General features: G+C 43.5%; 1 protein-coding gene across 1 annotated transcript; it reads left to right on the top strand.

Annotated features, from left to right (window-relative positions):
* Positions 1 to 362: 362 nt before the first annotated feature.
* On the top strand, positions 363 to 7,885 carry LOC126540810 (uncharacterized). The gene is made up of 4 exons (XM_050187645.1): positions 363 to 570; positions 923 to 1,060; positions 3,471 to 3,585; positions 7,552 to 7,885. Exons 1-4 carry the CDS (start codon positions 363 to 365, stop codon positions 7,883 to 7,885), a joined length of 795 nt encoding a protein of 264 aa, XP_050043602.1.
* Positions 7,886 to 14,869: the final 6,984 nt, after the last annotated feature.

A 14,869-nucleotide genomic window follows, 5' to 3' on the forward strand; every position in this document is an offset into this window, starting at 1 on the left:
GAACTACCCAGTCATTGAAAAAGGAAGGTAGCTTTTTCTTCATTCTTAACCTTGCAACGCAACTCAGCCATATGATCGAACGGACTAAAGAGAAACTGCATGAAAGCCTTGAAGCACTTAAACAGCCGTCATCAAGAATCACTGATATTATGAAAGGTAACTGCTATAGAAGACTGAGGGAAGAACAGAACCTTTGCCCTGATGACTTGACACTGACAATAAATACTGATGGGAGCCCTGTATGGAAATCTTCGAAGACGTCAGTGTGGCCCCTGCAATTTATTGTTAATGAACTGCCACCACACTTGCGATTTAAGCACCCGGTTCTCGCTGGGCTGTGGTTCGGTACAAAACATCCAGAAATGCAACTGTTCCTTCAGCAGTTTGTGAATGAAGTGAACAGCCCAGGGGTAGTGAAGTGGGCTCACAAAGGCGACATTCAAATGTCAAAGCCTTATGTATTGTGTGTCTCCGTTGATGCACCTGCAATGGCATCAGTGCAGAATATGGTCACTTTCAATGGATATTTTGGTTGCACATGGTGCCTGAGTCGAGCAGAGCACCGGGAAGGTAAGGAAAAATATATTTTTTATTAGTCTCCAAAAATTCCCTTATGATGTATATTTCCTTAAAATTCAAAGCTGCTGTATATAATGCATGGTGTATGTTATGTACACATATATACAGATTGTAAAACATTAATACTTGCATATAATGCAATTATAATGTAATGTAATGTAATTATAATGTATAATATAATGTATTGCAAGTATTGCATATAATGCAATACTTGCAATAAGCATATAGATATGTACAATGTATGGTATAACGTAAGATGCTTACACAGGCTCTAGATGTAAGCAACAAAATTTTATCTTGTTATTTTCACTAATGTTATTGTCGCACTCTTTTATGTGCATAGGGAGCATGCACTACACATTGGTGTCACCGATTGAACAGAGAACTTCAGACCGTGTCAAGAGTGAGATGCATCTGGCAAGCAGGATTAAAGACACCATCAATGGCTTAAAGGGACCGTCGGCCTTGATGAATCTGAAAGGTAAGTAAGAAGCATTTATGCCATATAGCTTTTCCCAATGGCAGTAATTATATTACTGAGTCACATGGACACAAAGACCGTTGAGTCGGAGGTAATTGAAAGTGGCGAACTCTATCAAACTTCAAGGAGTTGTGTTACTGCAACACAGCACTTCTCAACGGCTATTGAGAGTTTCATTGTCATGTCACGAACGAGTGCCACGTTGGTTGCCACACTAAAGTTGCACAGAAAGCAAGATAAAAAAAGTTTACCATTTGCAGCACTATCAGCACATACATAAATTATTTTTAATTAGACGCTTGCAATTTTCGCTCAGCTTTCAGATAATGTTTTCATAGCAGGTATTTCTTTTTGATGTTGATTCTAAAATGCTGCTATGATGGCACGACTGCCATTGCAATGCCTTAGAGATTTTGAGGATGTTGCATTAAACTGTGCTGGCTCATTTTCTATCAAATCTGCCCGTGTAGCAGCACCCAAATGGCCTTTATGACCTAAGACTGTCGGTTCAAGAGCCTTAAAAGTGCATATGGATACTAATATAGATTCCTGGCTTCACAGCTTCGCTGCTTCTATGCCTGTACGAAGTGTAAATAACTCACTGCTGTACATGTGTCCATAGCATAAACCACATGCTTTAGTGACGATTGTCTTCAATGCGGAAATGTATGATTTAAGACAAACTGATAAATTTTGTCTGCAAACAATTCATGGTGCTAGCAGACATCACATCTTGTGTGACGTCTGAGTCAATATTTATGTATAACGTGATTTCGCCAATTCACTTCCTATGTAGCAACATTAGGGGCCATGTATTGGGTTTTCTCAGGTGCATGGCAGAAGACCTGTGTGCACAGAATATGTATTTGTTAAAAGGTGTTCGCAAGGGCCTTCAAATGACACCAGTTCTGAAGAAAGCAGACTCAGAAGTCGACGTTTAAACTAGTGCGACATGCACAGGGCAAAATTAAGCCACAGACAACACGAGGGCTATACTTTACAATTGAAGTTAAAAGGAAGCCCTCCACACCTGGTTTACAGCAATGCATGCCCAAAAATAACCTCAATCACTAAAATTTGGATGGTACAAGCTGATAAAACACAAGCTTAATATGACATGAAAGAAGGACGAGGTATCTAAACTTGGAAAGAACCATGAACATGGCCCAAAAATCTGTTTCTTTTTTTCGAGCAAGAAAGGCTGTCACCAGCTGAGCAAGAACAATTCCTTCTCAATTATTGACACAGATAGCATACTAACAGTTGTGTCAGGCCCCTGCCTACTCATCTGCGCTGCCGCAATTTCATCACACGAACATTCTACATCACACCAAAGAAATCGTCTCCACTGCACAATTTTATCATGCAAACGTTGTACACCATGCCAAGAAAAGGAGGCAACATCAGGTCTTTGAGCGGCTCCTTTTCGTGAGGAAGCAAATTAAAAGGAAATGTGTAACCAAAATATGCATCTTGTATCTTGTATGTCACAGCAAAGTTGTCTACTTGATCAGATGGGCATGTACAAAAGGCTATTTTAAAAGCATTCAAATTTCTTAAGCGATAAATTGCCAATGATTGTAGCAAGTGCAAGTGTCATCCTGAAGATTTATTCTTGGACGACAACTTTCAGCGATTCTATCCCTTTATGTGATAGAATCAGACGCAGTATCAGACATAGTACATGGCAAGTTTGATGACTCGAGCAGTTTTACTCATCCAGCCAAACAGTGTATACTCTGGAATATCTCCGGAAGTGACCGTCCAATAATATGTCCTCAAATTTCGACTGGTTCCTTCACTGTACAAAAATATTGTGAGCAGAGCACCTGGAAAAGGTTTGATGCATTTTGGTACACAAAAAGGCTTCATTGTAGTGCACAAAATCTTGGTCTCACAAACACAATCTGAAAAGGTGACGGCCTTCTTTTGTATGTTAAAATATTACAGATAAGACACAGTGAGTTAGCTTTGACGTTCATATTACGAGCTGATGCAGAAAGAAAGAAAGGGCAAATGTAGGCATAGAATGGTAATGGAGACTCCTGTGTGACGACTCGCCGAGGGGCAATAAACCAAACATCAAGTTTTGGGGCGACAGCAGTCTTTATTTCAAGAAGCATGAATGGTACACAGCTCGCACAAAAGGTGGCTGCCAGTCTGTTCTGATTTTCATGAGACAGCTTCCTTCAAGCCTGGGAGAGAGGGCCAGAGCAGGCATTAAGATGTTATGTTCGAAACAAAACTAGCGGAGCCCTCTCAGTTTAAGCTGAGGACATGGTGCCCATTGGGCATCACTATCCAACCTGGGAGAGTGCCTTGCCACGTGACCATGCGTTAAAGTTCATAGTAAGCATGATAGTAAAATTTCGTGTTGTGTGTATGCTGACGCAAAATTCTGTTTGTTCAGGTCTGGACCTTGTGAACGGATACAGCGTTGAATATATGCACTGTGTACTACAAGGTGTTGCAAAGCAGCCGACGGAAACAATTCTATCAAGTTCGAACTCTGATCAGCGTTTCTATTCTCTCTGGTAAATTAACCTTTTCCATTCCCATTTATTTTGTATTATACGGCTTACAAGGTGAACCTAGAAGATGCTTGACTTGTAGAATATGGTGGATTCACACAGCAGGCAAAATCAATTGGAATTGTCTGAAAATGCGTTATGGGACTTTGCATCATCAATTTGATACTTCTGCATCTAGTTCACAATTGGCATAAATACTTAGGTGTGTTTTCATTGGATAATTTTCATTATCATCATTTATTTACCCTTAAGGGCCCCTGGTGGGGCATTACATAAGGAGGGGGTGTAACAAATGGTAAGCATGGGTCACAAAGATAAAACTCATTAATACAGATTGCAAGAACTGGTAAACACAGTAAACACGTGAAAATGAAAAAGCCGATAAAAGGGCTTGCTACTGGGGCTGTGGACAAAACTGGTGTAATAATAAGAGTTTAAATTCTACAGAATTTGTTTCACTGACGATAGCGGCAGGAAGTACATTCCAATCTGATATGGCAGTCAGCAGAACTGATTTATTGAAAGCGTTAGTTCAACCATGAATGCGTTGAACACTGTGACAATTAAACAGACGTGGTGCATAATAGTGCCCTAGTCTTGGCTGCAAGCATTTCTTTGACATTCAAAAAGGTGCATTGTTGTCTTCATTGCCTTTGCATGCATCTGTTGATATGCATACCTGACAATCCTCCCTGGATCCAGACACCTGGATTCCGAGCAATCCCCCTGATTCTATGGGCACACGTATAAATCTCCCAAAAAATTGTTCCCAACCTCACTGCAAAAGAAAAAATGCATCATGCAGCGCAGCCACTACGCAATTACAATGATTTGCTAGGTAGCTAGCCAACATTATATTTAAATACAAGCCGTTTCTGTGTAGGCAGTGTAGGCTTTACTACCGTAAAATTCCGAGCAAGCGCCCCCCCCCCCCCCCCCCAGCAAGTCGAAATCACTGGCAAAGTAGGGGGGCGCGCTATCCCGAAACGGCGCCGAAATTGAATATGGCGGCAACATTTTCCCGCGAGAACAAAAGAAGCACAGTGCACATGCATTTAACATTTTGTTTACTTCTAGGAACATGAACTTTATTTGAGCGAAAGATTCATGATTGCTATGTCAATCACTTTCAAAACCATCGAAAGACTCCTCCGAGTCAGTCGCAAAAAAAGGTTCACAGCATTCTGCTTCAAGCCCACCCTGGTCTTCTGGCGCCACGGTTCCAACATCTGCCAGTCCGCCATGCAGGTCGCCGTCCTCCGAGCCATCGAGTGCGTTAGTAACGCTGCATCCCTTGAAGGAGCGTGCCACAGTCTCCTCGGGTACAGCAGCCCACACCTCGGCAACAAAATCGAGAGCATGCTGGCGCGACGGCTTCTTCAGGTTTCCTTTGGCCGACCTGTCTTCTTCGCGCACATATTCTTCCCACAAACGCCGTAGGGTGGTCTTGAAAGGCTTGTTCCAGTAGACGTCAGCCGGCTGCAGCGTGCTTGTGCAGCCAGCAGGCACATAGAGCACGTCGGTATTGGGCGCCTCGAAAGCATTCTTGGCAGCTTACGTTTTATGGATGGGCGCCTAGTCCAGTACCAGTAAACACCACATGTCATCGACGTTTGGGCCCCAGATCGTCGACAGCCACTCCTGCATCTCTACCGATGTCACCCAGCCCTTTTCTGTGGCGCTGAGACGAACGTTTGCTACGAGTGAAAGAAAAAAAAGTCAGCGTTTTGATAGAACGAACGTAGCGACATCGTGTGATTCCTCACCCCATTAAAAAAAAACATTCTCACTTGGTATGCGAAGGCTCGCGAAGACCCTGGCTGGAATTTTCCCGGTTCCTTGAAACTAACGAATCCTGGGAGCTTGTGGCCGGTGGCACGCGCGGCTAGGCGAACCGTGAAGCCTCTTCGGGCACATCCAGTGTTTGCGATCTGTATGGTGCTTTCGCCGACTACGTTGTTTGTCCTGTTGGCTGGGTTGTCTATTTGGACCATCACCTGGTGCATATTGGCGATGTTGTACAACATGTAGTCGCTGCGCCGTCGCAGGGAGTTTGCGGCAGACCAAAGGCACTTGCTGCCTCCGAAAGCTCTTCGGGCGTCTTCTGGCTCTCGTTCGTAGAACGGCGCATTGACACGCCGAACTGCTGCTTCCATCTACTTATGTAATGGCTGGAAGCTACAAAGTTTCCTAACTGCATGTTGTTGGCTATTCTGACAGCCTCTTCAGAGAGAAGCCGGTTACTAACGGCATGTCCTGCCGTTCTTTCCCGCTCGAAGAACTCGAAGAGCGCATCGTCCACGCATTCACTGAAAACTGGGGCGCCGTTACTCAGCTTTCTTCGACGTTTTGCTCTCCCATAGTTTTGCTGAAGCAACTTCTTGAAATTACTGTCCCATTCCCGTATCCGTTCGCGGTCGAGCTCGAAATGTTGGAATGTTTGGTGCACGTTTCTTCCGTTTTCTCCATGCCATTGTACGACCTCAACTGTCTTCGCCCCTGTGTACAAATGCATCGGCATCGCGAACTTCACAACGCCAAAACAAGACGACAAATGGTGCGTGCGAACGAGCATGCAAATGGCTTGAAAGGAAGGATTGGATTGGATTAGCTTCTTGGACTTGATAGGGCAGACCAGTGTTTCTCAGGCGCGGCGCGTGATAAGGGCGCGGGCGGGGGAGGGGGCGCTTTCCCGAAACGGTGCGGAGATATGAAATTACAGTAAAGTTAGGGGGGGGGGGTCCTTGCACACGTGGGGGCGCTTGTTCGGAATTTTACGGTGGTCTAACTGGGTTCACTTCATATCAAGGAACACATTGAGGATTGCGCATGTGGCAATGGTGGAATATGTGTTGTGTTATAGCCGCGTTTTCTAAAGTCAGTGTTGCCGCTGTATATGAGTGTTATGTGAAAACACAGAAGCAAAATATTGCAGGGAAGCGTATCAAGACGGGGAAGGCTCCACTGTTGCAGAACATGGCCAGTGCTCCTTAATGTGCATGCACATATGCACTGTTTTCAGTCACAGTATGAGTGCTGAAACTTCTAATAACTGTACTGCCAGTCATTCAGGCGAGTCTGTGACGTTACTGTAGCCCTGAAAAAAAATTTGACTTTACTACTCTTTTTGTCGTCGTTACTCCACCCCCCCCCCCCACACACACACACACATTTCCCCTAGGTGAATCTCCCGAATTTTGAAGTCCATAGGTTGGCAGGTATGAATATGCCTGCAGTGTTTATGAGCCACAGCATTAGCAGCACTGCCCACTCAAGCTGTGGTATAGATGATCTTTCATTTCACAGTAATTTATTCCTAATTAAGTCACTTTCTAAGGATTTTTGCACTTGTCCGGATTCACACTTACAAAAAGTGGCAATTCTTAGCGTCATAACATGTGTGCGACGCTACCTTGCGAAATATCCAATCAACCTGGGCTGCCGTATTTGTTTGTACATGCAGCTCTTTCGGAAAACTGAAATGAATAAAGCAACCTAAAAGGTCACCATTGCAATGGCTTAGCTTCAGGGGCGTAGCCAGGGGGTGGCACACTGCCAACGCCCCCGGTTAATACGGGGCCTGATCCTCGATCAAGTTGGGGCCCTTCCTCCCTGTCCCCCCCCATAAAAAAATTCTGGCTACACCACTGCTTAGCTTCGTTTAACATCCACACGAGCACTGCTGCAATCAGTTACTTTTCTTTTATAGTTTTTCATCTATGTTTTCCACCAATTCACTTCCAACCCCAGAAACAAATATATATATATATAACATACAAAATATCTCTTAACTGAGCCCTAGCTAGTTTTAATGTTTTAATATGTCCTCAGAATCAAATATTAGACCTCCTTATGACAGTTTTTGGGCATGTAATGCTGTTTATTTTGATCTGTTTTGAGCACTTGTTGACCCACATTTGTTGTGACACTGATAAAATTAACTTTCATGGCATTGCCTTTTATAGGTGCACCATCAGCACTTTCCCGAATACATCTGCGGCTGCTGTCCATCAAGCCACCTCACTGCATCACACGACTGCCACGGTCCATTCAAGAGAGAATCCATTGGAAGGCATCTGAATGGAGACACTGGCTCCTTTTCTATGCCTTGCCTTGCCTTAATGAGATTCTTCCTCAAGAGTACTGGAGGCACCTCTCCAAGCTTTGCGAGGGTATATATATGCTGCTTCAAGAGGAACTTACCAATTTCGAAATTGACAAAGCCGGTAAGGTCCAAAAGCAAGTGCCAGTGCATGCATACAAGCCAAGTTGGAACTCAAAAGCCGATATGTGAGAACATCTTGTTTTCACGACAGACAGAAGGCAGGAAGAACAGGACAGTGCTGAACTCGCAACTTTATTAGAAAGTCTACACATGCTTAAGTACTACAACCTATACCCACGTGCTCTCCCATCGATGGCATCATTATCAGTGCACAGGCAAACAGAAAAACCCTGTAATCTAACGCTAGACTATGAAGCGGTTTAAAAATGCAAATTCACTGTCATGCAAATTTAATGAACGCATGCTTACACAATATGATCCTTTTTTCCCAATATCGTAGGCCTTAATAGTCTCCGTCATAGTGTGATTGCTACGTGCGGAAAGAGTCATGGTGTTTTCATAGATTGAAGCCATAGATCTATACTCAGAAAATAGTTTCACAGCAATAGACCTGGAGCCTGCTAAAGTTAAAGAACGCGCACTGTCGCTGCTCCAGTCACAACCTTGGGCAGCTAGCTTCATCAGTATAAAAAGGGAAAAGGCTTAACTTGGATATTTTCTTCGCTGCAAAGACTCACAAACTTGACATTCCAATTCAAATATAGTTGCAGGAAGGGATATGTGGAAGCCGATTGTGTAGGCCTATTTGCAAAGGCATTTGCAATCATTAGTGATCAGATACCCTTTTGCGGTCTCATTAGCTATGATTTCGTTAGCTTCATCATTCAATCTAGTCCTGCTGATTGTAACGTTCTTAGCGTCAATGTTCAAGACCTATACTATAACACACCACATGATGATTTAATGGTAAGTGTTGAGCTGTGTATCACCGAGGACAACAATGAGCTCAAATTTTCTAGCGGCAGTGGTAACTCGAGATTGTCTTTTTACTTAGCTTCAACTTTTCTTGAATGGAAAGAAAGTTTATACCAACAAAAATCTGGCATTTGGATTGGCTCCAAAGTTGCTCCTGTGCCAACATTTTCCTAGGCAGGGTTGATACAAGTATAAAAATTAACCTAGATGACCAAACGATCAAAGTGCTAAGATATTTGATGATTTTCTGGTCTTTGTGAAGAATTGTAATTTCCAACAAACGGTTGATAACGTAGCTCCAAGTGTTCCATAAATGTGGCTCAGGGTTAGAATTCACACATGAATTGCCAGCTAAGAACCAACTACAATTTTTATATACGAGGCTTAAGCTAACTGATAAGCATGTGTGCTGCATGTATTGCCCAAAGTCAGAAAAACCGATTTTAAGTTTTAACTCCGCACATTCAAAGGTGGTAAAAAATTGCATTGCATTTTCGATCCTACTTTCCGCACTTTTGCAATCTTTCCACCAGACTTCTGAGAGTTCTTTAAAACTACCTGAGGGTTCGATAGCAGCAGTTTTCAGTAGCACTCCACCCGCGTGACCATGCAGAAGCTTGTTAAGGTGTAAAATTAGCAGCGTCCTCAAAAATGATTAATTCAGAGCCTTCCAAAAAAAGTAGAAAAAGTAATTGGAATTCCACATAGAGAAAAACTATCGCACAGCCTCATTAATGTAGCAGGAAGGTTTGATGCAAAGGTTCTTTTTTCTGCAGCTAACAAGATTAGAAACATTTGCAGTAAGATTGATAGGTAGTTGGCACAGACTGCCTCCACTGTTGCTAGGAAAGGCTTCACTGTTAGCACACGTCCCCGCCTGGACACTGTGAATGGTATGCACAAAGTTCATTACCGGCTTCTGTGTTCCTGCAGCCACGTCTGAATCGGCCAAACAAGTTGATGCCTGAACATTAGAATGTCGGAACATAGGCGCTCGCTAGCGGGTGATGCCTACTCACATGTCGCGCGGCATTGCTCTGAGTATGGGCGTGCTCCAATCTGTGAACCACCACAATTGTTTCCACACATAGCAATAAGACTATGAGGGAGAATATTGAGGCCTACCATATCAGGAAAAAAAGATCGCGTTGTGTTATCATGCCTTTATTAAATTTGCATGACAGTGAATTTGCATTTTTAAACCGCCTCATAGTATAGCATTAGATTAGAGGGTCTTTCTGTTTGCCTATGCACTGATAATGGCGCCATCGATGGGAGAGCATGTGGATATAGGTTGTAGTACTCAAGCATGTGTATGCTCTCTAATAAAATTAGTTGCGAGTTCAGCGCTGCCTTGTGTGTTTCCTGCCTTCTGTGTTTGTCACCTTGTGCTGCCCATTCAAGAAGTTCAAACAGTACCAACTTGCCCAAATGTCGATTCTTCTACGGCCTATGTGAGCCTATGGTACTGCCTGCAGGTACTCCATGCTGTACATAGACTATCAGCCTACTTCTTGTACTGCTATGAGCTAACCTGCTAACTTTTTTCGCTCTTTTATGACCAAAACCATGTGCATCATAATCACTGCTTTATTCAGAGTTAGCATAGTGAACATATACACGCGTCTGACGTGAGGAACCTTCTTACACATAAGAAATACACATTACAATTTAATTATATGGCATGCATAATGCCTGAGAATTTTTTTTCTGCAATGTGGCAAAGAAATAGAGAGGTCACTAATACAGGCAGTGGCCTTCTTTGTTGTAAGGTGCACCTGTACGAGTTCCCTGAATCGCCATAGTTCCACTTTTTGTTAGCATCTTGATTTCTCAGGAGTGCGACCGTGAACTACCAGACCGGGAACGTGTTTTGTAAATGTGTACCCCCATTATTCCTGATCAACAGAATGTTCTCCCGTGCACAAACTCAGTGGCCAGGATATTTAGGATATTCTCAGCAAATCCAATCGAACTGCTGAACCTAATATGTTAACTCGGTAACTATAACTGCCTTGCATTATGAATGGCACAGCCTCAGCAGCATGGACTCCATATGTAGAGTTATATTGGAGTGTATCTATCATATGGTAGCATGGTAGCAGACCTCTCTGAGCCCTTGTTTGATAACACAAACGAACATGTTCTCAGGATACCTCCAGGTTGCTGTACAATTATTGCAAAAGTTATTGTTGAAATAGCTCACCTATATATGAAAGTTAGTTGTGTGTTTAAAAATGATTGGAATTTATTTTTTGTTCGTATGTCAGAGTAAGTTCTGTTAATACATACGTAAGAACTTTGTAAGACCTTGTCCGCGTCAGCACAAAGGTTGAGAAGTTGCACTGCCTGCGCATGATAAGAAATGAACTGCAAATGATATTTAAAAATATTTTATTGGAACACACTGTGTTAGAGTTTGTCATCCGCTGTTGGAAAGTAAGAGAATTTTTTTATGATTTGTCATGTTTGTGAATTGAGGGATAGGCCGGTTGTGTGAGCTTGCCTTTTCTAGCTATCTGTTATCTTACGGTGTAGGGCTAGCGTAGTTATAAGGCGAAAGCATTAGACGGCTCACGGGACGAAAAATTCGATGTCCGGCGTTGTGCCGTCCGGCGGTGAGGCACCAAAATTCATAGGAAGTCGAACTCTTGCCCTCTGATAAGAGTCGAGCCCCGCACCTGTGGTGTTAATTAAGGCGGATTTAATTAGGATACACGACCTTTGGTGTTATTTAGGGCAAATTAGGCCATCAATTTATAAGAAAGCGTGAAGCCGAGGTGAAGAAGAAGCGTCAGCACGATTTGTGGTAATTAAGGTGAAGGTAATTAAGACACCGTTAATTCGGATAGATTTAATTAAGGCACTCGAACATACGACCTTCGGTCGAAATCTAACTCCCGACTTTCGGTGGTCAAACCCGAGCTTTAGTGTGAGTCGAACCCACTTGGAGATATGGGCGAACCGGCCATATCTCCAAGTTGGATGGCAATTGACATCGTGAAGGCCAAAAGTTGAGCCTATGATCTTTGGTGTCATTTAAGGCGAAGTTAATAAGGCTCGGATAAGTAAGAGAGAGGTAATTAAGACACTCCAACCTACGACCTTTGGTGGCAGAAAATAAGTAATAGGAAGGAACAACCCATTATGAGGATGTCAAGTAATGTAATGAATATGTCATGAGCGGGCATGCTTCCTTCATCCTCTTTAACGTATGCTAAAGTGACTGTAAACTCTTTGATTTCATGCAAAATGTACATGAACCATGTAAAGGTAACTGCCAGAAATTCAATCAACATGAAGTATCATCCACTCAAAATTGCATTGAATGCTTTTGACCGTTTTAGGATTCACGGCATTTTCATGCAACAAATTATAGTTGTGAGGGAGCATGTGATACTTGGTGGCAATGCCAGGCCAAGTTGATTTGCGAAGATTAGACGACAGAGTTTGTGCACTAGCTAGTAGGATTTAGCTACGTGGTTTCTGTCCTGGTTGTCATACCTATAAAAACTACACAAGGAGCAAGTCGAAAATTAACGTGGTATACTTGTCCGTTTGTCATAAAACGGCCTTAAAAGCAAGTAAGCTTGTATGTGAAATTTTAGCATTCCCGCTCGGTATGATGCAAAACTGTTGACGTGTGTTTTGTGATAGGGCTCACACCCCTCTAAGCTGGTAAACTAGCAAACATTTCATGGTGACGCACCTAGTTTAAGAGGACCTGTCGTCCTTACGCTGACCATTGAGCTTCTTATGACTTGGCGTGGACAGATTGCCTATGCCAAGCTGTCATGTTTTACAAAATAAGTAGGTCATGGTATGGGACCTGTGTTGTTAAAGTATGTGCTTTATTAAACAAAAGTTGTGAGACATCACTGACGTGTGATAAGCCACAGCTCACTGGTATCGATTGCAGTCCGTGCCTTATATTGATTTGAATTCTACGGCGGTAATATTCGCGAACGGGGTGGTCGTTCCCTTAGAGCAGCATCGCGCAGGTTGGTTTTAATTCAATGAAAATAATATCTGAGCCAGGTTATGCGGCCAACATTCGACAGCCGCCACCAAGCGAACGTGTTTATAAGCGGTGAATTTTTGCAGCTGCGGCGTTTCACAGGCATAATGGCTGCATGGCTTCCATCGTTAGTGATCTACCGCCTCTGGCCACATAATGACGTGTTTCTTGAAAAAAAAAAATTTGCTAGCTCTCGCGTAATTGCTGGAACCGAGCACCGTCTGCTTGGTGACAACCCCAAAAGCGGATTAACTTCGCAGCCTCTGGGCGTGCATCGGTGAGTAAAAAATGGCTGACTTAGCTAAGGTTAAGCCCAGGATACGAAGCATACTAGCCTTTATTTTAGTTGTTGAACCACTGTTTAGCCTGGTGAACTGCTGTTGCTTGGCTATATTTGGTTCGGCTAGTAGAAGGAACAACTCATGCGTTACTCTGCTTCGCCTTCAAGAGTGGAACGCGACAGCGTTCCCGTCGACCCGCCAAGGGGCGTAAGACAATGGGCTACGGCGCAGCGACTACGCGCCCCGCATTGGACGCGGTGAGCGTCGAGCAACGCAGCGTTCGGCGCGGCAACGAAATGTGCGCCTGAGCAAGCGACGCACGCCTGAGCCTTAGAAACAGCTCGTTTCTAAGGCAACACCGCATTAACTAGAGGCGCTTTTGTACCGCTTCGAAGCATCGTACTCGTGGCTCAGTGGTAGCGTCTCCGTCTCACACTCCGGAGACCCTGGTTCGATTCCCACCCAGCCCATCTTGCAAGAGTTGAGCCAAAGCCACCTAGAAAGCTCTAGTAATATGCTTCGCATAAAAGCGCAGCTGCTTATATACCGCCGCGACGCCGCGAGCGATGGCGCGAGTTGGAGCCCCGTTTCTCCTCTGTCGTGACGTCACGGTGTCACGTGGTATTGAAGGCGACACCACCGCGCCTGAGGAGCTGGGTTGAGCTCTAGTAATATGCTTCGCATAAAAAAAGCAGTGCTTTCCATTTCCAATTTCTTTGCATGCGAGGCGGATAAAACGGATTGATGTTGTCATTTCTTAAAAGAGGAAAATAACAATATTTTATCGTTGTTGCTCTTTAAAGGCAATTCCAACGAGGTTCTCGTTAATATGCCCCGGTACTAAAGTTCCTAATACGGAGCAAAGCATAAATAAAAATTACGGAGGATTCTTAGAAACTTCTAAGAATGTAAAACCGAAAGCATAGTTGGACCTACTGTTGATCTGCTGTGGAAATTTCTATTTAACTTTCTGTTGATCTTTCTGCTGATGTTCTGTTGAGCATTCTGATGAACAGCCTGCTGGTCGGCTGTTGAAATTTCTGACGAATGCTCTGCTGACCTGCTGTCGAACTTTTAGCTGGTCTTTCAGTAACATTTTATATTCTCATTTCGCTAAACTTCGTGTTATGCATGCGAAGAATTTTTCATTGACGTTCATATGCATTTTGCTCACAATTATACACTGTTGTATTGACGTTTGTAAAGTTTGAAGTATCGTTTATGTTACCTTCTGCCAGAATATGGAATTGATGCTGTACAACGATCACGTAGGTTAAAGCGCGCACGTTAATTGTGAAAACACTTTCCCTTTGCTAAGTTTCAATGAACTCAGACCATGCCAACTCTTTTGTTTACTTGCCTTTTTAATCGCACCCTATCAGATCCAAATATCCCAGTACACACTTCAATCACCACAGCACCTATCTTCCACATCCACGGACAAAGACATATAATTGTCCTCTTGACGCACAGCACAAGTCCACACACCATCCCCAGGAACACTTATCGGGCGCTCGGTATAGCCACATTCACAAGCAACACCTTATAATCTGTAAAGTAGCATGAAGTATAATGTATCGCTTTTACAGATTGTCGGTTGTGAAATGCCAAATCGATACGCATGCCTCTATTAGTAGTTGCCGCTGTCTTCGGAGTTGCCAATCCCAATCTCAGAGACAGACCAATCTTATCTAAGAAATGCGACTTGGTCTGGGCGTTTTGATTGACGTATCATAAGAGGATCATCGGGTTCTGTCTCATCTTAGAAGGTATGTTATGGATGTCCAACTCACTCGCCCGTGCTTTGCCGATGTTAGGAGCGACGTAGGAGCAGAGTATGTTACAGCCTAAAGGTAGTTGAATAGCACACATTTGACCGACATCAAACCTGCCAGTCAGTTCAGGCGGCGTTGCTTCAATTTCATTTTTTACATAGAT

This window comes from Dermacentor andersoni, chromosome 2, assembly GCF_023375885.2.
Source record: "Dermacentor andersoni chromosome 2, qqDerAnde1_hic_scaffold, whole genome shotgun sequence".
NCBI classification, from domain to species: Eukaryota; Metazoa; Arthropoda; class Arachnida; order Ixodida; family Ixodidae; genus Dermacentor; species Dermacentor andersoni.